Source organism: Schistocerca cancellata, chromosome 7 (genome assembly GCF_023864275.1).
Source record: "Schistocerca cancellata isolate TAMUIC-IGC-003103 chromosome 7, iqSchCanc2.1, whole genome shotgun sequence".
Lineage (NCBI taxonomy): Eukaryota > Metazoa > Arthropoda > Insecta > Orthoptera > Acrididae > Schistocerca > Schistocerca cancellata.
Genome location: NC_064632.1, coordinates 343,889,573 through 343,916,206, shown reverse-complemented (window position 1 = coordinate 343,916,206; position 26,634 = coordinate 343,889,573). Strand labels below are relative to the sequence as shown.

At 39.6% G+C, this 26,634-nt stretch overlaps 1 protein-coding gene across 1 annotated transcript in view; it reads right to left on the bottom strand.

Annotated features, from left to right (window-relative positions):
• Positions 1–5,891: 5,891 nt before the first annotated feature.
• Positions 5,892–26,634, bottom strand: part of LOC126092003 (acylphosphatase-2) — a 163,934-nt gene continuing 143,191 nt past the window's right edge. The window contains exon 3 of the mRNA XM_049907379.1: positions 5,892–6,366. Within this exon, the coding sequence (XP_049763336.1) occupies positions 6,252–6,366 (115 nt within the window). The 3' untranslated portion in view covers positions 5,892–6,251. The remainder of the gene's footprint in view (positions 6,367–26,634) is intronic.

Sequence of the window (26,634 nt, the reverse complement as noted above, 5' to 3'; positions counted from 1 at the left end):
TGCTCATGGATCCAAAAGGGAGCTGTACACTTTTTCCTTAAAAACTATTCAGAATTATTTCCTTATTGACAACTAAAATAGGTCTGAAACAAGTCAGTGCCATAAATGAACCATACATTGTATACAATGAATTGGGACACCATTATTGCTGAAAGCTGTTTGCATATAAAAACTTGAGTGATCCTGGAAATATAGTGTAGTTGTCTACGTGCTGCTGTTTCTCAGTTTCATTGTTTAAGAAGTTAAGTTCATTAATAGCTGTAGCAGTGTTGGCATACCTGTACCTAGGAGATACTGTGTGTTACACTGCAGCAACCCAGTCAAACAGTATTAACTTGTAGTTTTGATAAAATTATTAATATATTTATGTGACTAGTTTTGTGCCACATCGGTGTTTGTTGAATCTATTTCTTGAATACAGACAGACAGTCCAGTTACTATGACTTGACTTAATTAAGTAGTGGGTTTTGTGCTAAGCTAGTCTTAAGTTTCTGTAGCAGCAAACATTTTCATCTATTTTATGATCTTCATTAATCAACTCGTATAACTACTCTTACACATCATGTGAATATAACCCTTTGTGAATAATATTTATTTTGTAAATAACTGTCACTGTGCAGAATAAACTGGTGGGTGAAACTTAACAAATAAGCTAACTTTCGCATCCTAGGTAAGATACATAAGTTGGATGAAAATATGAAAACACCAAAAACATACGAGGATAATTGCAAAAGTAAGGTCTCCTATTTTTATAAGTACATAGACCTGTTTATTTCTACAATGGTTTACATCAGTTTACAGCTTGAACATTTAGCTATTTTTCAACATAATCACCATTTCTATCGACGCATTTTTGTAGACGCTGTGGCAGTTTTTGTATGCCCATGTCATACCAGCTTGCTGCCATGCTGTTCAGAAAGTTATGAATCTCTTCTTTCACCTCGTTGTTGAAACTGAATTGCTGGGACCACAATTAACGCTGACAGGTACTGTGAGACTCTGAAAAATCTCAAACGGGCAATTCAGACCCGGAGAAGAGGAATGTTGAGCAAGGGCGTACACATTCTCCATGTCAATGCTCACCCACACACCACTCGGCAAACTGTTGCTCTCCTGCAGTAGTTTCAGTGGAACATAATCACCCACCCACCCTATAGCCCTGACTTGGCACGCAGTGACTATCACCTGTTCCCTAGGTTAAAAGAACATTTGGCCGGAAAGCGATTCAGCTCAGACGACGAGGTGAAAGAAGAGGTTCATAACTTTTTGTGAACAGCATGGTAGTGAGCTGGTATGACATGGGCATACAAAAACCGCCACAGCGTGTACAAAAATGGTGATTATGTCGAAAAGTAGCTAAATGTTCAAGCTGTAAACTGATGTAAACCATTGTAGAAATAAACAGGTCTATGTATTTAAAAAAAAAAAAAATAGAAGACCTTACTTTTGGGATTACCCTTGTAACACATTACCATGCCTTAATATGTTGTAGGAAAATTGTTGACATTCGAAACAGCTTCCAGTCGCCTCGGAATGGATAAATACAGGTCCTGCATGGTTTCCAAGGGAATCTTAAACCATTCTTCCTGCCAAAGAGTGGCAAGTTCAGGTAACAACGATGGATGTGGCTAGCTATCACGCACACTTCTCTCCAAAGTAGACCACAAAGGTTGAATAATAGTAGTGAATCTAGTCAATGTGGTGGCCAGGGGAGATAGAATAATAATGTGTCCTTGTGCTCACAAAACTAGACCTGGACAGTGTGAGCTGTGAGGCCAGGGGCCCTGTTGTCTTAGAACACAGCATCACCATTGGGGATTAAACATTGTACTATGGGATGGAGCTGAGTCGCAAAGTTGGTCACATAATTATTGGCAGTAATGCGACCTTGTGCAGTGTCCATGGCGTCTATGGAATACTGTGTCTTGGCTGCCCAAATGTTCACTGAACTTCCACCATGTTTTACTTTCATAAGATAAACTTGGCCAGAAGTTGGAGACTGTGCAACAAGATTCAAATTACTTTATTCCATTGCTCACTCCATCGTCATGGTTTTTTGGCTTCAGCACCGCATTTTCCTGTTATAGGCATTTACGTCACTTGTGCATTGTTCTGGAACCAGCTCAAGCTGCAATTCCCAGCTTATTGAACTCTCTTCATGTTGTTTTCGTTCTGGCAGGTTTTGCAAGTGTGACCTTCAGTCCTGCAGTGATGTTTGTGGCTTTTGTCCTCGTTTTTCATCACAGTCCTATTTAATGACCATCTGACACAATCACTCAACATGCTCTTGGCACTTGGGTCCACATTTTGAGTTACAAGGAGAGGTACAGTGCGATCTACTTTTTGAAACTATCTATACAGTGATGGAGGTTAAGGTCCCAGGTATCATACATTGCAGCCATTCAACCTGCTGGGCCCTTGTTCGCGAGTAATTGATGGGAAAAAAAGTCGTAATTGTGTGTGACACTTTCAATCTTCTGTGACACTTAATAGCGTTAGAAAAGTTACATTGTATGATCATACTCCTCAGGCCACCTAATGATGTGTGCTGCAGGATATCTTCGGTACCACTATATGATCCCTACAACCCTGTTCCACTCGCGAATAATGCATGGGAAGAATGATTGTCAGTAAGCCTCTGTATTGGCTCTAATTTCTTGAATTTTCTCCTTGTGGTCAATACGCGTGGTGGGAAGTAATATGTTGTTAGACTCCTCCTGAAAAATGCTGTTCCAAAATTTCAATAGTAAATCTCTCCGTGATACACAGTGCCTCATTTGTAACGTCTGCCAGTGGAGTTTGTTTAGCATGTCCATAACGTCTTCTCGCCAGTTAAACGATCCTGTGATGAAAAGCACCGCTCTTTGTTGGATCTTCTCTATCAGTCCTACGTGATAGGGATTCCAGATAGATGAACAATACTCAGAAATCGGGTGAACAAGCGCGTTATAAGACACTTCTTTCATGGATGAGTTACATTTCCTCAAGATTCTTCTGATGAATCTGAGTCTGGTGTCTGCTTTTCCCACAATCTGTGTTATGCGGTCATTCCACTTAAGACCGCTCTGGATAGTTAAGCCTAGATATTTTCCGACAGATGCTGTCTTCAACTGTTTGTCATCAATAGAGTAGTGGATTTCTTTTCGTATGTATGCTCAATATGTTACATAATTCTACGACAGATTGACGTCAACGGTATAGGTCTATAATGTGTGAATCTGTCTTACTGCCTTTCTTAAAAACAGGCATGACCAGTGCTTTTTTCCAGTTGTTAGGTGCCTTTCTTTGCTCAAGCGATCTACAATAAATTAATGCTAGAAGGGGAACAAGTTCTTTTGCATAATCTTTATAGAATCTTATAGGTATCTCATCTGGTCCTGACGCCTTTCCACTACTAAGCGACTATAGATGCTTTTCAATTCCGCGGTTGGTTATCTCAATATCTGTGATTTCAACGTTCGTACAACAATTGAAAGGAGGATCAGTGTTACGATCGTCCACAGTGAAACAACTTCGGAAGACCGAATTCAGTACTTGGGCCTTCTCTCTGTTATCTTCCGTTCTGGTGCCAGTGTGGTCACTAAGAGAATGAATACATGATTTTGACCCACTTACTGATTTTATATATGACCAAAATCTCTTTGGGTTTTTACTCAGATCTGTTGACAACGTCTTACCTTCAAAATCATTGAATGCTTCTCTCATTGCTCTCCTTACACTCATTTTCACTTCGCTCAGCTTTTGTTTGTGAGCTAGGTTTTTACTTCTCTTGAATCTGAGGTGAAGTCCTCTTTGTTTACATAGCCCTTCTCTAACACGGCTATTAAGCCATGCTGGATCTTTCCCATCCCATAAAACCTTACTCAGAACATACTTGTCTGTGGCATATTGAACAATGCCTTTGATTTTTTCCATTTGTTCTCCACGTCTTCATCCTCATCATCGAATATGCCGACTGCTGAGATATTCTGAAATTTGTATCCTGTAACCATTGCAGAGCAAATATACCTTCTTACCGTTCTTTTGGTTACCAGAAGTGCAATTTTTTTGCACTACCGTGCATAACCTAAATACCTAATGAGCTATGGTTAAAAAAAAAACGCAGGTTTGTAAGTAAAACAAAATTCAAGCAAAATTAGAAATAGATATAATGACCACAATAATATGGACAAAAAACTGTGATAAAACAAAAGGAATTAAATCGAAATTAATTCATAAATTTAGTTAAAAACACATGCAAATGGAGAAAGAGTGATAGGAAGAAAGATGGGAGCAAATGAAGTTGATATTATGATTAAAATTATGTGACAAAGAAATGTGATTAAAAATTGCATTACAATTAATTGAATAAAAATGATGACAGTTTGATAAAGGTTTTAAAATAGAAAAGCATTGTGCCTTTGACAAGACTCAAACTCACAACCTCCTACGTTGAAGCTGCTGTTCTACACATTAAACCACGCAAACAGATCACATAATGTAACTTTGTTAACGCTATTGAGTATCATACAAAATTCCAAGTCTCCCCCTCCCCCGAATTACTTGCAAATTAGGATCCACCAGGATGAATGGCTGCAGTGTGTGATATCTGGGATTTTAACCTACATCACAATATAGAGTGTTTCAAAAAGTTGATATCATCGTTGGGACCTCTCCTTGTTAGTGGATGATATTTTTATGCTTTTCATGTATGCAGTATATGTCTTAGAAATGCTTCTTGAACAGGTTCAGTATGTTGTCAAAGACAACAGTGCAATGTGCAGGCTAGTCTAGGATCTACATTTACATTTACATTCAAGCATGCATTTCTCATGATGTTCTCCTATTTTTTGTCCAACCTCTGTAGCACAATGAACTTAGACTATACGTAGAAAAAACTGCTGTAGTATAGTACAGAAGGTAACTGAAAGAAATATGCAATGAGACAAGCATAAATGGAACTTTTATTCGAAGACAACAGTTACACCAAAGTCACCAAAAGGTGGGACATGGTTCTTAATAGGGTGTGTGATGACCACATATGACAATGTGTACTCTGCAATGTTCTCCCATGCTGGCTACAAGGATGAGAATGCTTGCTTTGCAAGGTGTCCCCATGATACCCAAAAAACTGGTAAGAAGTTCTTGTGGTAGGACATTCCATTCATTCATCCAGCACAGTTGACAACTGCTGTATGAGTGGATGTGCTGCAAATGTCTCCCCAGTGCATCCTAAACTTACTTGATGCTGCTATTTAAGTCCGGGAGGAAATGGGCAGGCCAAATTAGGCCAGTCCATTCGCCGAATATCCTCTCATTCCAAGAGCTCCTTCATTTGCGCAGTTTGATACATTTGCAGTCAGAGCCAACTGCACTCCTGAAAAGACACTCTTAAGGAAGTAGTACAGTGTCATAATAACATTGAACAGTGAGCATACAGTGTTGAAAGATTTGAAGTCAGTATACCCATGCAACATTGTTTCTCGCCACACCTTGACACTTGTATCACAAAAGCAATGATGTTTGTCATGATTGTGGTCGTATCTTCCTATGGAGGTTTATTCAGGTCAGTAATACGTGCATAACAGCTCCAGTGGGACCATGCACAACGAAACACTGTTGTGTTTAAACCAACCTGTGGGTTATTGTCTTACCTTTATCTTTCAACATAGAATTGAGGTCAGTGAGACACCATACATAACATGTGGATTATGAATGTAGCTGTAAAATCCAGCAAAGGCACCTGTATTTTGTTACTCCTCTGCATGGTAGAACCAAGGAAACGAAGTTTGCAGCAGTGCAAACACACAAATATAAGTTATGCTTGTGTTCATCTTTTATACTTCTCTGTCCTTACAAAATCAATAAAGGTGGTGCATAAACGTACATACAATCACAAAATATAAGAAACATTTAACAAAAACACATAAAATACTTTAATTCTCAAAAATTAAGGTACAATTTGGCAGTTACATGTACTATTGGTCTGCTGATGTCTTTTTTGCATATTCTGTTTGCAAGTAAGATACTTCTTGCATAAGTTGTGTGTATTTTTGATTTAATCATCCAGAAAGTTTTATTAATATTTGTGTATACTTATGTGGTGTGAATGGTTCAGGTCAAGCATGAAGTTGGAGGATGACTTGTAAATATGCACGAATTAATGTTTCTGTTGATGTAAAATTAAGACATCAGCACTGTGAAAAGAAAGGCATTTAGACATGCAAACAGAAGTTTTGCATGTTTTTCTTCTTGGTGTGATTTTAAAACACTCAGAATCTGATACTGAATCCTCTGAAATCTTGTCTTGCCAGGAACTCCCAGTTTTTGAATTCACAGCGGTCAATCTTTGCTCCAGGACTACCAGTCTTAGATAACCATTGAACCCTGAAATGAGAGAAAGTATAGATTTTTAATGTTTAGAATTGTCAGGAATTTGACACATAAGAAGCAAATTTTAGTGCTCCATTTGTACACCACAAACATAATATTGAAAGAAGCATTGTTTTAATGCTCCATTTGTATACCACGAATGACATAATATTTGAAGAAGCATCTGAATCGTGTAAAGATTTTTTTGTTTGCATGGACTAATGAAAGAAATCTTAAAAACCACTGAATGGCACTATATTATATACTAATTTTATTTTTGTTACTAGTCTGAGATGACTATCATTTGGCAGATGTGCATACCGAAAAAAAGTCATGAAACATCTTAATCAAAGTTTTAAGTAGAAGTGATATAAAGGAGTTTTTGTAAAAATTTGGAGCAGCTGTGGTTGATTTAAAAATTTTCTTAACTAATTTTACATTTATGTAAGACTTTCTTATGAGAGCTGTTTGTATCGCTCTTCTCTCATTTGATGATAGATTACCAATTGATTCCTAACATATGTTGTACGTACAAATGTATTTACAAAGTAGAAAACTAGACACAGTGAAGTTAGAAGGCTTCGGGCTCTCCATTGATCTCTCACGTCGGTGTTTGTTGTGGGATATCAGGAGGCTGGGTGATACTCGGTATGGGTAACCATTGGACAGGAGTAGAGTGCCAAGTTGCAGATTAGATTCTCATTTGGTGGTGTAGTTGGATATCAAACAGTTAAGTTTGGCAACTGTTTGAACTTTAGCTGCCACTTTTTCAGGATGGCAGTGGTAGGTTAAAAATCTGAGGTTACACCCAGGTATTTGGAAATATGAGTGTATCAGAAAGAGTGGCTCCTGAGCCTGACCGTATTGCTGACATGTAATGTTTGAGGATAAGTCAAAAAGTATCTGCAAAACGTATCTCTAATTTATTACAACAACAGTCAAAAATGTACAATATCATTTTTCATCATAGTCACCTAGCTTTTAAATGTGCTTGGTTCATCATTAGCAAGCTTTCCATACCCTCTGAAGAAAAGTTTTTCGGTTTAGCAAGCCTTCTATGCATGATTTACTTCAGCACAGGTGAATTGTCGGCCTCATGCACTATGTTTAAGTGCAACAAAGAAATGGAATTATGGTGGGTGGTGAGAATGTTTGCAGGATGCTCCAACACCTCAAAATCCATATGCTGAAAAACTTGAAAAGTGTTGGCAGTGCCATGTGTATGCTCTATGGCAGGGAGGGGGAATCATAATGCCATTTGACAGTACCATGGTGTTTGTTTTGAACTGTTGCATTCAATTCGTTGCAAAAATATATCACTGTTATGTTGACAATTTACTGTTGAGACCTCTTCCAAGTAATATTCCGGACTGGCCCTTGGCATCCCAAAATACTGTGAGCATCAGTTTTCCTGCATGGGAGCGACTCTGATTTTCATTGTCTGGCATTTGCTTTCTCATTCAAAGTGATGAAACTATGTTTAGTCTCCAGTGATTTGTTTTAAAAACATTTCACCTTCATTAGTATGACAGTCCAGTAGCACATTCTCATACAATTTTGCTTGCACTTGTTAGTTGGTTTTGGACCCATCTTGCGCAGACTTTATAAAAATTGAATCTGTTGTGGAAGGTTCACATGCACAACTAAAACTAATGTGCATTTGGTTTGCCACCTTGACAGTCACTTATATATTATTCAAAATCATGCCACAAGACTTTCTTAATATGTGTAAATAGTTGGTGTGAATGGACGTTCCGCTATTTTATTGCCCCGCACACTTGCTAGGCCACTTTTGAATTATTCAGTCTGTAGGTAAACAATTTTCCACAGTAAACATTGTCCCCTTATTGTGTTTAGACTTCTGCTTATTTATGCTCCTCAGGCACTTTCAGACAAAAAGTGGAATGCTATTCTTGGTGCAAACGGAGGGTAGTGCTTCCATGTTCACTTCGTAAGGATACAAAGTGAATTGATGTGATGGTACTGAAATCTGTCATGAGTGTAGAAGATGGTGGTATTTAATGACTGGCGAGCACATCAAACTTTGTTACAAACCTAAAGACAATTGAAACGAAAGTGCAGGTGCTTACCCTTATAGCTATTTCCAGACCAAATCACAGGCACCATTTCTAAGAAGTAATAAATTCTGGAAATCTTTGGCCTGTGTGTCCCCCACTTCACTGAAATTTCCTCTTTGAGTAATGAGAATGATGTCATCAACATAGATATATTTGTGAGATTGTTTAAGGTTGCAAGAGTATTAGTAGGGAATTGGAAACAGTACTGAACCCTATGGCCAGCCATATTTAAGTTTGAAGAATCTGTTATAAGCATGTTCTGTACAAATTTTAAAAAATCTATTGCAAAATGTGTTTTTTTTATCAGATTGAAAATCTTGTGACATATATGCCCTCGATGAGTTTATGCTGAGAGCCTCCTTTCTAAATGGAATTGTAAGCAACCACATCAAGGATTGCAGACAAACTATCCATCTATCTTCTAGAGTCCATTTTCCAAGACATTAATGTCTAGTCAATGCAGTTTTGATCATACCAAGAGCCAGCTTTCTTAACTATCATAGAATGTTAAATCACAGGAACTATTTTGCTCAGAATTGACATTTCCAGAAACTTTTAAGCTACACTTAGACAGAAGGTTTGTGGTCTTTCTTGGTTACTGGACTGTTCTAATATAATGACGACTTACATGTCTGAAACAAGAGAGGCAGTCACCTGACACATGATAGACTAATATAATGTCTAGTGTAATCTTAACAGAGTGAATATATCTATATGCAAGTATTATTGCTCCCACCACCACTCCAACCACCACCATTACCACAGTATGTCTGTCAGAAAATAGTATATAGTGTATTAGACGAATGTGAATCAGAAAAACATTATTCTGATGCTTTGTTTGGTTACAAATTGCTGCTAAATTTTGAATTCATGGAGAGAGAAAAAAGCACATGATTAAAGTGCAGTTTTTTCCTAGAACTCTTTGTTAAGGAGGATATAGTGTTTGAGAGCCTAAATTCCAATCGTGAAATAATAATCCCTTTAATTGTTCTTTGTCTTCACGATTTTTATTTAACCACATCAGCACTATTGGGTGGTTGTTAGACCTGCTCAATCATAATTAATAGAAAGAAGTTGCTATGATTTTCGTAGGCTGATGATCGTCACACTCTTGTGTTACTGTAGAACTAATGTGGCCAACCACATTGCAAACAACAAGCAGATAGTAATAGAACATGCTGCCATTGGTCAGGTAGTAGCAGAATGGTGTAAACAAAAATTTTATCTTTGAGAAGCACAGCTTCCATCGCACAGTATAGGAGAAGGCAAGTTTGATGAAATAGGGCTATTTAAAGTTCAGGCAGGAATGTCACATTAGGTGAAAAAAGTGGAGAACAAAATGAATAATTTTTCCATTTATTTATCAGCTTTGATATACAAACCATCCAGACAATAGCATGGAGCTGGCTATGGCTTACTAAAACCGTTCCCTGAAATGGGGTTCATTCTATCTGAGACTTTGCCCACCACACGTAGAACAGCTTTTTGTCGCCCTCTCAACCACTGCAGTATCCATGCCAGACCCTGTGTGCTCCTTTGGCACCGTTATCCCTATGCTATGGCTCCCCCTGTGACCGTCCCCACCAAAGACTTGTCCTATTCACCCTTCTACCACCATCTATACCAGCCCTGTAACTGGCAGAACATAGACCATGAAAGAGAGAGTCACCTGTGAAACAACGTGTCATATACTTGCTGTTATGTAAAAACTCTTCAGCCTTTTATACTACCACCAAGTTGTCAGTTAGCATGAATGGGCACAGATAGGCTAATATAATGGCAAAACACAAAATCCTATTGCAGAGCATGCACATGTGTCATCTGGATTCTTCCCCCAGGGTTCTTGCCATCCACATCTTTCATTTTCTGACCTGTCAACTTTTCACTATCTCCCTCCCACCTCTATCACATACAATGCACTTAGCTTTCTGCTCTTATTAACTTGTGCATGATGTTTTAGCAGTAATCTCTGTCTTACATATTACCCTCTCTTCCACCTTTAAGCTCACAGCTTTTCAAGTCTCGTCTGTTGCAGTCCCCAATGATCAGTCTTTCATTCTCATTCCATCTGGTAAGTCTCTCCTGACCTGGAGATCTGAGCGACTTCTCCGAACTCTACCCCTTTCCCTAAACATCGCCAGTTCTTTTCCTTCATCCCTCTCTTTCCCCTTCAAGCCTTCTGCCAGGAAGAGGAGCCACTGGCTCCGAAAGTTTGTGTAAATAATACATTTGTCAAGTGTGTTCTCCTGCCGCCATTTGGTGAGTACATTTTTTGCGTATGTAATTACAGTACATAACATACCGAAGATCTCTCAACCAAATAATTATGTCCAGTGACAAGAAGGACAGCTGAAGTGATCCACAAATCTTCTGTCCACTATCCTTGACATCCATTTGTTGTAGAATCTTAGAACACAATCTGAGCTCAAATATAATGAGGTACCTGGAACAGAATGACCTCCTCCATGTTAACCAGTACATCAGTCATGTGAAAACCAAATCACACTTTTCTCACATAACAACCTGAAACCCATGAATGAAGGCAATCAGATAGATGTAGTGTTCCTCGAGTTCCAAAAGCTAGTATCACCATACACTTATTCTTGATAGTGTATTCATATGGAGTATCAACCCAGATTTGTGACTGGAGAGACAATACCATGTTGGAGACCACACAGCATCTTATTTTGGATAGAGAGTCATTGACAGATGTTGAAGTAACTTCAGGTGTGCCTCAAGGATGTGTATCTGTTGCTGTCCTTATAGTACATTAATAACCTCAGACATTTTGCAGATAATGCAGTGCTCTATAATGAAGTACTGTGTGGAAGAAACTGCATAAACATTCAGTCATATCTTGCATCCTAGAATACTGCTCAAGTTTGTGGGATCTGGACAAATCAGGACTAACAGGGGGCACTGAACTGATACAAAGAAAGGCATACGAATTGTCAAAGGTTTCTTCGACCCATTGGAGAGTGTCACGAAGATGCTGAAAGACCTGAATTGGCAGATGCTTGTAGATGCAAACTATCCTGTGGAAGCTTGCTAAGAAATGTTCTAGAACCAGCTTTATGTAATGAATCCAGAAATATATTAGAAACCCCTACATATACATCTACATTCTGCATACCACTTTTAAATGCAAGGCAGAGGATATGTCTCATTGTACCATTTATTAGAGCTTTCTCTCTTTCCATTCACGTATGCACTGCATGAAGAATGATCACTTATAAGCATCTGTGCATGCTGTAATTAGTCTAATCTTGTCTTTGCGATGCATTTGGGAGTGACAATTTCTAAATTCATCACATCTTCTAGAAACTTTCTGAGTAGATTTTCAGAGGACAGTATGCATCTGTCAGCATCTGCATGACACCCTCCCATAGTTCAAACAAACCTGTGACCTTGCCCTCCTTTTTATCCATTCAGTGTCACCTGTAGTCCTCTTTGATATGGGTCCGACATATGTATCCAGGGTCATGTTTCATTTTTGCTTGATAATTGTTATAGTGTGGTTAAAATGGCGTTAAGGTAGGTCAACACAGGTACGGTTTTGTTAACTCAATTAAAAATATTTGTGCACTTTTTTCTGGTTCATAAACAAAACAATATATTTTTTAAACTTTCAAGCATGTTTGAATAATAGAATTTTTTCAACTTCTATCAGTTAAATATGAGTTATCTTACCATCGCCTTTCTGTTAACTTTTCTTATTTCGCACATGCAGTTACATGTAATAACAGGTGCCCACTGTAACATTTTCATGTAGATTACTTAATACAATTCGCTTTAGTTTGTTAACTCAGTTGGCACTGACTTCAGATATAATTCCTACTCTGCTGCTAATGGATGTTGATTTGCTGTGTTTCGATCACTGAAGAAAGTGGCTGAGTGGGGCTTGGTCTCGATATCTGGCCAAAGGAAAGTACCAGAAGAAGCATTGAAGAAACTTGTGCCTCTTGATGTTTTTAAAAAATCCTCAAGAAATGCAGGTAGGGAACAAGCACCTTCCCCATGTGAAATTGTGGAAGACCGATTGCAGTGAATTGCATGCAACAAAATAAAAAAAGTGTTTTCAAAATCAAAACATCAGTTTGAAGATGGTACCACAAAAGACTGTACTAGCACATTTCTTCAGAGAAAGCTGGCAAACAATGAAATTATTGATTGAACAGTCTTAACTGTACTGCCAGTCCCTAGTGTCCAGTGGGCATAATACTTTGGTGATCATTCATGCTCCTATGATCAGGTGCACTGACCAACTGAGCTCTGTGGTCCCCTCTCCTTCTTATGGAGAAAGGTGGGCTGATTGCAGCCATGGTAGAGGAAATTTTATGCTGTTTTGCACGTTCATTTTGCTTGATCACTGATGCCTTGGGTAAGAGGATGGGGGCTTGTCCCCAAATTGGGAATTTATTTGGAGAAACTTGTGGAGCCAGTTACGGTTTTCACCTTACAACCAAGTAAAGCCTACAAAAACTGGTCAGAACTGCTGGTTTTGCCACCTATTTTGTTGCCCTGATGTGGGCACAATCTTCTATGAGAGACAGCTGGTGCGTGGTCATTTTATAAACTGCAAGCCATTACCTACGTGTTGGTAGTCGTGGAGACTTTTGCATTGGCGTCTGTCGTAGCATTGATGTAGTTCCTCTGTTCGCCCTGGTCACCAGATTGTTGTGTTTATTGACCCCCTTCTTAATTAGATCCAGTGCTGGTTCCAAAGTCTTGGAGGGATTATAGCCGAAGGGCTGACAGAGCAGCAGCATTAATGTTGCCTCATATGCCGATGCTAGCGTCTCCATAACTGTTGACATGGAGGGAACAGCTTGCAGTGGGCAGGATATAAAGTCTTCTGCGTGCCCTTAGGAGATTAGTTAGGTAGAGTAACTGACAATGGTCACATGTCTAATCGCCGAAATGTTGAGCCCGATGGACACTACGGACTGGCAGTACTCTTATCGACTGTTTGATCAACAGATATAAAACTGAAGAATCATAGTGAAACTATTAATAGAGATTATTTTGTGCACCCGTATTCAGAAAGTCGGGGAACATTATTTTTTGCACGTTCGTACCTTCTAAAAAGTAAATAATAAAAGAACATTTGCAGATCAATATTAAACAAGTAGATAAACATTTCCATTTGTTAGGAAAACTTTAATAAATATCTGCATTTCAAGTCTCAGCAGGGAGAGGATGGGATGGACAGTAGAGATTTTTTTGGCCTTGGGGCATCAGAAGTCCTAAATATGGACATACATGTATTGCTCCCAGAGAGATCACGAAGACAAGATTATTCTAATCACAGCACACACATTGGTGGTTTCATCCAAATACATAGAACATTTTGCCACTGTATGTAGTGCATAATCCTTTAGTCATGGACATACTTTGGAACGATATATCCATGACTGAATATCACCATGGACAACATAGAGTGGCACAGGGTTCTATGTATGTAGATGATCTGAATCTAGTGGTTTAAGTAGCTTTGTTTTTGGAGAGGATCTGCCTTGAGCAAAGCACAATTTTTCTTTTTATCCCCCACTATATTTTGCCCGAGGCAGATCCTCTCCAAAAACAAATCTGTGTGTTAGCTGACACGGACAGAAGAGCTCAAACCTCCTCAAGATGGCAGTATAACTTGTCAAAACTTCTCTCTATGCATTTTCTTAAGTTAGGAGCTGATCTCTATTAGAAGGCAACCAACAGAAAGAACATATGGTGAGATTAAAAGGAGGAAAAGGTAATGTTCATCAGTGAATGCCATTCATTCTTGTACCTGTAGTTATCATTCTATAAAATCCGCTTAGTGTTGAGACTTGGTGTAATAAAGTGACTATAATGTTGGGCTAATTTATTGATCTGTATTTACGAGAGAAGTGTTGGATGCTTGTAAATTCAGTAATGTGAGTGTGTGTCGAGAGTCAATCATTTGAATGCATACACACAGTGATTTTCATCTGCAGATAACATTTATACAGGGTGGCCGGAAACAGTCGGAATAACTTGTAAGGGTGTTACAGGGGAGGTTGTGCTGAGAAATAACTGTTAAGGAAGAAAATGATGTGTTGCTCTGTTTCAAAGTCATTTAACACTGAAATTAGCCAATCAGGTCATCGTGCATACAAATTCAACTGCCCTCCAGAGACAGTGTAGCTAAACTTGGTCCTCATTTGATTTCCTCAAGCCGAACCACATGGCTTTTGATCACAACTGGTAACTCATGGATCCAAAGATGTGTCTGCATTTTGGCGCATGCAATAGCTTGCATCTGCACGTGAAATGAACTAACTGGCTAATTTCAATGCTTGTAGCGTATCAGTTTTTTTTTTTCCTTAACAGTTATTTCTCAGCACATTCTCCCCTGCTACATCATTATGAGCTATTCTGACCACCCTGTATCGTATATGACAGTCTGACTCATTATGTTAAAACCATTGAGCTCATTTTAAAATTTCAAATAGCCCCAGCATGAAACCTGTACCTATGACTTTGTGAAAAAGTCTGTGTAATTAATATTTTAGTTTCCCTAACAATATACAAAGATTAAACTTAACAGTACAAGAAAGTAAAAACAAGATAATTTCTTCCCCAAAAAATAAAGCTTTGTAAATTGTTAATTTTCTGCTGCGTGTGATAGCTCCAAATTCGATGTTTTCAGGGTATTTTCACATAAAAACAGACATGAGAGATATCAAGTCAGGCTGTATACGTGGAGAAGGGAAAATATTTCTGGAGTTTTGCTGGTTAAAAAAATTCACTTTTCCTGGGTGAAACACTTTTCCATGTTAAATGGCAGTACAGTATACTTTCCCACGGAACGGTAAAACTTACCGATCCTTGGAATGGTTAACGTTTTATACACCGGCGTAAAACTTCCCGGTGCTTTAGAAAATCAAACAGGAAGTGTTCAGCCCCATGTGAAACGTCAACCACGACCTGCAACAAATGATGATGCCCAAGTAGGTGTTTTAGCTGCTGTCGCAGTTAATCCGCACATCAGTAGCAAACAAATTGCGCGAGAATCGGGAATCTCAAAAACGTCGGTGTTGAAAATGTTACATCAACATCGGTTGCACCCGTGCCATATTTCTATGCGCCAGGAATTGCATGGCAACGACTTTGAACATCGTGTACAGTTCTGCCACTGGGCACAAGAGAAATTACGGGACGATGACAGATTTTTTTGCACGCGTTCTATTTAGCGACGAAGTGTCATTCACCAACAGCGGTAACGTAAACCGGCATAATATGCACTATCAGGCAACGGAAAATCCACGATGGCTGCGACAAGTGGAACATCAGCGACCTTGGCGGGTTAATGTATGGTGCGGCATTATGGGAGGAAGGATAATTGGCCCCCATTTTATTGATGGCAATCTAAATGGTGCAATGTATGCTGATTTCCTACGTAATGTTCTACCGATATTAGTACAAGATGTTTCACTGCATGACAGAATAGCGATGTACTTCCAACATGATGGATGTCATAGCTCGCGTGACATTGAAGCGGTATTGAATGACATATTTCATGACAGGTGGATTGGTCGTCGAAGCATGGCTCGCACGTTCACCGGATCTGACGTTCCCGGATTTCTTTCTGTGGGGAAAGGTGAAGAATATTTGCTATCGTGATCCACCGACAACGCCTGACAACATGCATCACCGCATTGTCATTGCATGTGCGAACATTACAGAAGGCGAACTACTCGCTGTTTAGAGGAATGTTGTTACACGTATTGCCAAATGCATTGAAGTTGACGGACATCATTTTGAGCATTTATTGCATTAATGTGGTATCTACAGGTAATCACGCTGTAACAGCATGCGTTCTCAGAAATGATAAGTTCACAAAGGTACATGTATCACATTGGAACAACCGAAATAAAATGTTCAAACGTACCTACGTTCTGTATTTTAATTTAACAACCCTACCTTTCACCAACTGTTCGTCTAAAATTGTGAGCCATATGTTTGTGAATATTACAGCGCCATCTAACACACAGCGAAAAAAGTGGTCCAACTAAAACAATCATATTTCTTTACGTACTATACGAATATGTAATAAAAAATGGGGGCTCTTATTTAAAAAAAAAAACGCAGTTGATATCCGTTTGACCTATGGCAGTGCCATCTAGCGGGCCAACCATAGCGCCATCTGGTTTTCCCCTTCAAGCTAGACAAGTTTCGTTCTCTGTAGTTTTTTTCGTTTGACGCTTATTTCGTGAGATATTTGGCCCGGTCACGATCAATGGACTACCCTATATATATATGAGCATAGGGCACGTGAAGTAGTCAGCCAACAGCAACATCACTATAGGAAAAGTTAATGGTTTAAATTAATGAATATAGTTACACTAAGTCTTCACGGGTTGTCAGCCGAGTGGCGTCGTCGTCTCGTAGCAAAGTTTCGATGGAATGCGTCTTTAGGCTACGAGACGACGACGCCACTCGGCTGACAACCCGTGAAGACTTAATGTGTGAAATTCTCCGTGAAAGCCTGCACTCATATATAAATGTACATAGTGTAGCTACAAGAGAAGCTAAGCTTTCACCTCTCATGTGTGAGTGTTACACTTCAGTATACATCACACAAAGTGCCAGTAAAATTTAAAACAATGACATTGTCTGCTCTTATGAGCCCGAAAGTCTTCTAACAAGGGAAACTCTGCATCGCATCCCCCCTCATATTTAGTGGTAAGGTGGCCCAGTGGATAGCCCGCGAAAAACTGAACACAGATCAAGCATGGAAACAGGAAGAATGTGTACTGAACTATAAAAAAAGCAAACTAGAAATAGTGAACGACCCAAACTTAACAAGTGCAGTATTCAGCGCAGATAAACAGGTGCGCCGTCGTAGTTAAGTGGTCACGGTGTTGAAGTGGAGGCGCAGTTTTCAAAAATTTCTTACACCACTTGTTTTTTATTTTATTCCCCAGTATTATGAACTGTCCATCTGGCCATTGAAATGTCTGTTCTCTTTCTGTAGTCTTGACAGTTGTCATACTATACACTGTTTGTAGAATGCGAGTCATGTGGTAAGAATACGGTACCGCCGCAAGTTAACGTGATGAATAGTGAGAGCAAGCGAGGAGATACCACATAGTCATCTCACAGAAATGAAAACAACAAGAAAGTGAATTATGTAACAACAAAGAAATTAAAGTCAAAACTTCCAAAACGGAACGCAACTTCAGAAATGTTAAAAATATATATTTTGATAGAGCACAGAGAAACTGTGTGATTGTGAAACTGTTACATTCATTTGTTGCAGCTTGCGTGACAAACTTACGTTTCCATCATTTCTTTGGGGATGATCACATTCATACGAAACAGGAACACCAAAATCAATCTCTCTCTCTCTCTCTCTCTCTCTCTCTCTCTCTCTCTCTCTGTAAAGGTCATTTAGGGTAACTAATAATGAAAATCTCATGATCTTCAACAGTTATCTTCAACTCATTGACTGAGTCCAATTTATAGAGCACTGAAAGTCAATGACAAATTTAACCTATTTATAAATGAATTTATGTGCTACTGTGAAGCTGTCTTCCGTCTAAGAACTGCAAAGAGCAAGTACTAAGCCATACCAGCAAACTATTTCACCCTCAACTTGTTTCTCCAAGATTCTCGAGAAACTTGCACACAGAAGGATTCTTGAACATCTTAGTAAATACAATATTCTCAATAAAAGTCAATTCGGTTTCCAGGAAAACATCTCAACAGAAGATGCAATATATTCTTTCACCAATGCAATTCTTTAATCAATCAATAATAAAATGTCTCCAACTGGAATTTTTTGTGACCTTCCTAAGGCATTCGATTGCGTGAACCATGAGATTTTTCTGAGAAAGGCTGAATTTTATGGGTTAACTGGAGAAGCAGGGATGTGATTTGCGTCGTATTTAAAGGACTGGAAACAGAAAGTCATGGTAAACGCCACTAATGGGGAACCAATGTCCTCTTCTTGGGGCACAATAAACTGTGGAGTCCCACAGGGCTCTATTCTGGGTCCTCTAATTTTCCTTATTTTAATAAATGACCTTCCAATGTGTACAAGGGCTAAGGTAAAATTTACTTTGTTTGCCGATGACACCACGATTCTGGTAGACAATTCAGGAAATACTAATCTTGAGATCACTGTAAATGCAATTTTTCAGGAGACCTTTAACTGGTTTACCTCTAATGGATTATCACTAAATTTTGAAAAAACTCTATTGATTGAATTCTACACAAGCCAAAATATCGAAGGTGAGATTAATGTTAAATACAATGATGGAAATTTAGCAAGAGTGGAGTCAACAAAGTTCCTTGGTCTACTTGTTAACAGCAATCTAAACTGGGCCTTACACATTCCTTACCTATATAAAAAACTAAGCTCAGCAATTTACACTATTTGCGCGATTACTTCATTCAGTGACTTAAATAGTTCGAAAGCTGCCTATTTTGGTTATTTTCATGCCCTGATGGCCTATAGAATTATATTCTGGGGAAACCAGCCAAAGGCAAATAAAATCCTCACAGCCCAGAAAAGTAATTAGGATTCAATTACAGACATTCCTGCAGGAAACTCTTCCAAGAGCTGCGAATACTCACAACAGTATCTCAGTACATTTTCTCTCTAGTGTTTCTTTTGTAAAAAGCATTCCATTTTTTTAAATGAATAGCACGTATCATGACACTAGGGTAAAAAAATTATCTACACCTTGAACAAAAGAATCTAAGTATGGTACAAAAAGGAGTACACTACTCTTGTATAAAAATGTTTAATGCTATCCCTCAGGCAATAAAAATGTCAGTTATTGATCCACCTACTTTTAAAGATCAACTTAAACAATATCTTCTAAGTAAAACCATTTACTCACTGGACGAATTTATATATGTGAATTGATTTTGACCTATTGTAAGTCTGTTCAGTATAATTTGTAACTTTTTACAAAAAACAATTCTTGTAAACATTTTTTCTATGTAATATATTATCCATTGTACAACCTATTATTATAAACAAATTGACTTGTCGTCTCGTCATCAAACCTTTGCAGTTCCCCTTCGAAAGCCACTTCCTTACGGCTGTTAATGGTTGTGCAGAATCAACTGTCATTATAGGTCCTTATACCTCACGTAGGATACAGGGTACTTATAAATGGTGGAAAAATCGAATTGTTTATGACTTTATTAAATTCTATAATACCAAATTTTAAAGTTACAGTCATGTATGCCTCCACGCCACCTTTTTTTCTGTTACAGAAACCAGTATTATTTCGAAAAGAACTGTGAACTTTATTTCCAGCGATTATACATATGATACATTGTATATGTTGGTAACAGTGCAGGTTTCCAGTGTCTGTAATGATTATCTTTGCTAGTATTTACTTTTGTTTTGCTGAAGAAGTTGGTTCATGTGTTACTGAATGTTTGTTGCCCAAGTGCTACATATATTTGTGGAAGTGTGCAATAAATACGAACTATGCTATGCATCAAGAAATTCAATAAGAAATTCAATAAAATCAAATTCCGTGGTAACCAGTTCTAAAAAAAAATCAAGCCACATTGTTGAAAGTAACCCATGTATCAGTTCTTCAGGGAAGAAACTCCCACATGGCACAACTCTTGGTGATTAAAATTTTTGTGTTAACAATGTCGCTGTTTGTAGTGGATTTGTTGTTGAATTGGGCATCTCATCTTCTTTAATAAAGGAAGTGGCAAATGTAAACAATGTGATGGTGTAGGCTGTCTGGAAATAACTGAACAACAAAGTAGCAAGAAAGGTTTAGCGTCAAAATTAATTGTTCTGTGTATAACCTACAACAAACCTAACTCGAAAACGATTTTGAACATAGTGCATAATTCATGTTATGTGAATTAGAAGTTCGTGTATGCAATGCATGCAAAGAAAAAGGAAAAAAGGCTGCTCAAACGTTTTGTGGTTTGATGGACCTTACTCCCAGTAGGTTTAGCAAATACATGAAAATACTTTTTAGGTGCCGTGACGGTTGTGTCTAAAGCATCCGTGAAACGTGCAGTAGAAGATACTGTAAATATTAGTGGAACCAGGGACATTACTATTGCTCTTGATGGGACACGGCAACATCGAGGACATCATTACTTGAATTTTGTTGTATGTGCTACGTCTCTGAAGAATGGAAAAGTTACTGATGGTGAGTGTGTGTCTAAGTACTGCCATACCTACCATGGTAACACTGAAGGACATATTGCACATCAATGTTCTAAGAATTATGATAGTTACAGTGGAAGTATGGAGTGTGAGGGAGCTCTAAAAATATTTGAAAGGTCAGTGCCCAGTTATAACTTTATATATACGAAGTACCTAGGCAGTTGGGACTCTAAAGCATTGAATAAAATTAATGAGTTCACTGTTTATGTTGATTGCTTGGGTAACAAAACTGGAGTGTTGTGGACGTGTGTAAAAGAGGATGGGCGCTAGATTGAGTGAGCTACCAAGAGAAATGAAAGGAAAGTTGCTATCTGATGGAAAAATCACTTTCTGGCTGAGGCAGATTTGACAGAAACGGAAATAGAGCTTCTTCAGAGTTATTATGGACTGGCTATTAGATGTACTTCACCTCTGAATGATGCTACAGCAATGACAAAATCTGTATGGGCCACCTACTTTCATAAGTTGTACACAGATAACCACCCTGTTCACCGACTTTGCCCTAAAGGAGCAGATTCTTGGTGTTGTTACCAAAAAGAAAAGGAAAGTGGTCAAATATACCATGATAAGCATTCTCTTCCTGAGCCTGTTATGAATGAAATGAAACCAATTTTTGGATACCTGAGTGATCCTGTTTTCCTTAGTAAATGTGTTCATGGGGCACTCAGAATACAAATGAAAGTTTCAACCTTTGTATATGGAAAAGATTACCCAAGAATGTTTTTGTATGACTAAATACATTAATAGTTGGTGTACTACATGCAGTGATATGTTTCAGTGATGACGTGATAGGAAGGTTGGAAGTACAGAGAAATTTAGGCATAAAATGTGGCTCTAATATGGAAAATCAATTGCTTGCATGTGACAGACAATGGGTGCATGAAGCTGAAAGATTCGATCTTCAAGTTACCAAAGAAGCAAGAAGTGCTAAAAGGAATGCCAAGAGGAAGCTCGGAGCTGAAGAAATGCTGCATGATGAAGACTATGCTTCAGATCTTCATTCGCAATTACCCGCAATGTGTATTTTTCAGAATTCAGATACAAATGTTTCCTAAGTATATATAGCATTGTCCTAATTTTTTCTGTAACTTGCAATAGTCAATACTTATGTTGTAGACCTAAGCTTTATTGCAGAACCAACTAAATTATAGAAGAAACAACGTTTTTATTAGGAAAAAAATTATAAAAATTAAAATATAAGATGTGATATTTTTATCCTCGTAATACATATTATAGTTGGAATTAAATAGGTCTAGTATCTTAGCCATCATGCCATGCATATCTGGTAAAAATTTGGTCTCCGTCAAATGTATAACATTGGACTAAATGGTCCCTCAATTTGAGGAAGCATTTTGGAAGAAAATTGCATCAATTTCTTTGTAATTTTTTTTAATAAAGCATATTCCAAAATATTCAAAATACTCCTAGTTTATTTAGAAAGTGTGCTGCATTACCTGATATCAACAAAAAAATCTGTAAAACATATGCATTATAAACACTGCCTTAAAGAAATAGGTGTTGATTTTTACGTAATATTGAGCCAGGAAAGTACCCTGTAAACTTAAAAACGGCTCGCCTGCTTGGTAGTCCAACACTGTGTAACCTCCTAACCATGAGGCCGTCGCTGTTTGAGGTCGTTCTATATTGCATTTCTTTTTCTTGGACCGTTCATTGTTTCTATTTTTTGCGCAGTTTAGTGCACATTCTTCCTTTTTTCATGTTTGATCAATGTTCAGGTTTTGATGGGTTGTCCACTGGGCCCTTGAACCACAAAATCGGGGGGGGGGGGGGGGGGGGAGGTCTGATGGGCAATAAGTGGACAGTGCTCAATGTGTTAAAAGTTTTCAACAAGAGTCAAAAACTCTCTGTGATTTGAGAAATTCATTGCATATTCTCATTCATCTTGGCGTAAAAGAAAATTTGCTTTGAAAGTAACAGTTTCCAAACTAATATTCGCAATACTTTCGCAAGACCTGTTAGAAATAAGTTCGTTTCAGCAGTTGCCATAGAGCGCCAGAAAACCGGTGTTATTGTGCATGTGCAGCTACGATGGCATAGGACGCCTGTATGTTCTTACATGTGAATGTCACAAACTAAACAGGATCTCAGGGGATGCTCCAAGAGCACCAGAATTTCGTAAACCGTACTAAAATGTATAATTCGGCTTGAAGTGCGCATTTGTATGTCCACATTTACAATTATGTAGGCCCCAACCTGATATTAAGCTTTTCAGTGTGGTTTTCGAGATGTAAATTTTCTTGCAACACTGTACTGAACTATCTCATGTTTCGTTCTTTATTATGGCAAAATGCCATACCTGCCAGAAGATGAAAATGTGTACTTGAAATTCAGGGAACACTTGGATCACACCTTTACTGTGATGAAACGCTTTGTTTCAAATAAATTGACTGCCTCAGAGGAAAAGATAAAAACTAAATTTCCTTATCAAATCGACAAAAATCACTTCATTGTACTGCAAGCCGATTATTGCTTGACTGCCACGAACGTGGCAATAAAATGGCTTTAGAAAACTGAAACTAATAATACATTTCAGCCTTTCGTAATTACGTGAATCTATTTTAATTCACTTGATAGCCCCTGGCCACAGAAATCCATTTTTTTTTCATTTGACATGGGAGGCATAAATGAAGAGGAAACAGCAAAATCGCTAACTGTAAATATGGATCACATGGAGACAACCCCCCACCCCATTGCAACTCAGACTGGTCTGTGCATGCGCGAATCTGGCAGCTTGGGCGTCTGATTTCAAGAAGCCAGGAGCAGAAAGCTCGCATGCGACTGAACTGCACATATGCATGAGCCCACTGGCAACTGCTCAAACGAACAAGTGTAAACATTGTGACGTCATGCACCTCGGAAGCAGTTTGTTGTTACACAGTGTTGCATGGTCTTCATCCTAAGGCCTTTGATACATTTTGCTGTTGGCAGACATGTGCACGGTGTTTCGTTGTTGTTAACGGCGCATTTCCTGTTCAACTAAAGTAGCTTTTTTCTCTCATTTATGTTTTATTGCCACAGTAATATTTGTGGATACACAAGCTCTATGGACTCCTTTCCCCAAGACTATTGCTGCAAAAACAGTATCTCTGGACCGTGGACAATGTGTTCTGAGACACCAAGTGTTTTAAGTTGTATGTGTATGTATAATGTGTGTAAATAAATATCATGTATCTGAATCGGTAATGTTGAGTCATTACACACAGTCATTACACATCATGAACATCATGTTCATTACCCAAATCCTGCATTGATGACCCCAAGTTTTTCGACAACTGCACCATGAACTTTTTCATGTGACACATTGCTCCACCTCTACCTGACATGAGAATCCAACACCTCGCCGACGTGGATCCTACACACACCGACGGTCAGCCAGCTACGGCCGACGATAGCAAATGTTGCGAGTGTTTACCTAACGACTTTTCAGCACTACAAGACAGTAATTGCAATACTTGTGTGTTTAATAGCCTCACAACAATGCAACCATTGTCACATCAGCGCTGAAAATACTGCTACGAGTGCTTATGTGGACACTAACCTCGTCAGATCACATAATGCAGGGACGACGATGATCTGCAGTAATCAACAATGGCGCTATCCTGCTGCGTAACCAGCCGACCCCGCCTTTCTCGAGTCGCACCACTCCCCACACCCCAGCTCACACTGGGATACACTGATGCCTGCTGCATGCCGGTACGGACCCACAATATGACTGTTTTACCATGACCACACATCAACAGCTACCAGGATGCCACAGCAGACATATCAACAGCACTACAACCACAAGATGGATATCAGAATTACAACTTGACTGCTACACCACCCGCACTGACAGCGAATGTCGTCAAGTTCGAGCCACACATCACTGCCACATCTACAGTGAACCCCATACCACGTCGGCTGATGATCTACCACGAATTTATCCAGCCAGTGATGGTTACATGACATGCCACTGATCCTATGGGCGCACTGCACGGACCACCCATGTCACGACGGCCTCCGACCCACCGTGACTTCACCCCACCTACTGTGACATGCATTACGGCAGAGGGGGTGACGCCATTAACACAGACTTACTTGCTGCACCACCCAAACTGCGCGCTACATTTCATTACACCGATGCAACCACAGCAACCGCGATGGCCGCGATGTGACTAATGGAACAGTGGACAGACACGTGGACAAACAGCAGAAAACTGTGGTATCCCACAGAACTATATTTCTCCGCAATCCACCAATGCTTCTAAATGTCACACGGGTGATAGCACAGAAATATCAGCTGCACTGCGACACTCGCCATTCCATGGGTGTGATGTCACAAGGCCAGCCACGCTGCACACTGGACCACAGCTCCATCCAGAATATCACACTACACCATGCCAACAGATGCAACAAACAGTGGTCATACCTCATCAGACCACCACAGCCAGTCCAAGCAACACCATGCAACTACTGCACAGTGACAACTCAGTGGGACCAACACAAAAGAACTACACACTATCTATCAAACTCCACCTGCCACCCATTCACACAGAATCACCAGAAGTGGGGTTTGCTTTAAGCAAATGTATGATGAGAACAGCAGGAATCCAGGAAAACCAGAGCAAACTTTTAATACTTCTCAACAATCTCGGTGAACAAGTGGATCTCGTCAGTGGTCTACTGCTAAATACTCCGACTGTGCACAAGTATGAAATGGTGAAGTCACTAATATTGCAACGATTATTACGTGCACTGGAGCAACAACTGCTCCTCGCCATAAATGAGACGATGCTGGGCGACGACACACCAGTGTTATAGGGCAAACAGCACCTGAAAATTGATAACAACCTACTACCAGACCAGTCACTATGGTCATTATGGTTATCATTATGGTTACTCAAGCTCCCAGAGCAAATACAGAAAGCACTTCTAGTATATGCAGAGATGCCACTGGAAACCCGCCCACAACTGGTCTATAGGATGCTGGCCCTCACACGCCACAGGACACTGATCAGTGCCAGGACACCTATCTATGACCGCCATGCCAGCGACGGATATGGTTCACAACAGACAAGGATGGCAGCAGTGAAGACACGGTGCAAAACACTGCACGCAGATCCTCGGTAACCTCCTCCTCCCTCACAACTGGATCCTAGCTGCCTTGCAAACCACAACTGCTGCAGCGCCAACAACAGTCAGAGCACATGGACCTGGCTCCTGAAGGGAATAAACAAACAAGGGAGACAGCTGACACCCGGGTCGCCACAGACCAGCCAAAACAAAATGACAAGCAGCTACTACCGGCTTCATGCTACGCGCGATTTGGGTCCAATGCACTCCGCTGGTGACTGCCGTGTGGCTAACCAAAGTACACCGGCAGACTGGCCTAGGCGCACCAGCCCACTTGCGTACTGGAGATACCAAAGCACATAACATGCCACTCACACACGGGCAGACAGCACACGATTATTTGTTTGCAACTGCCGGCTACACCAGAAGCTGCTGGTTCATACAGGTGTAGACATCAGCACGCTACCCCCACATCTGACCACAGGAGATAACAAGCCTTCAATCATACAACTCTGAGTGGCAAATGATTCAGTAGTACCGGTGATGGGGACAACCTCCATGATGCTCTGGCCAGACGACCACACACCACCTCCATAGACTTTCTTTGTGGCCAAAAGATGGAACCAGTGCTCAGAGCGGACATCCTCCATCATTACTGCCTCATCTTGGATCTCAGCAGGGAACTGTTATTACAAGGTGACAGACTACACCATATAGGGGGCGTCTGCAGTGACAGTCCGCTTTGCACCTCAGACCCTCCCCCTACACTGCTAGACATGGTGACCGCAATGGACCTTGCATTACAATGTGCAACCCTGTGTGATGAACTCCACAAAATGATTACGGCCTATGAGAACATCTACAAAGAGAACAACAAAACGTACAGAGAATGAGCAGCACAGCAGCTGCCATCACGAACTGGGCAACCAACTGTAACGAATCTGGCAGCAACTA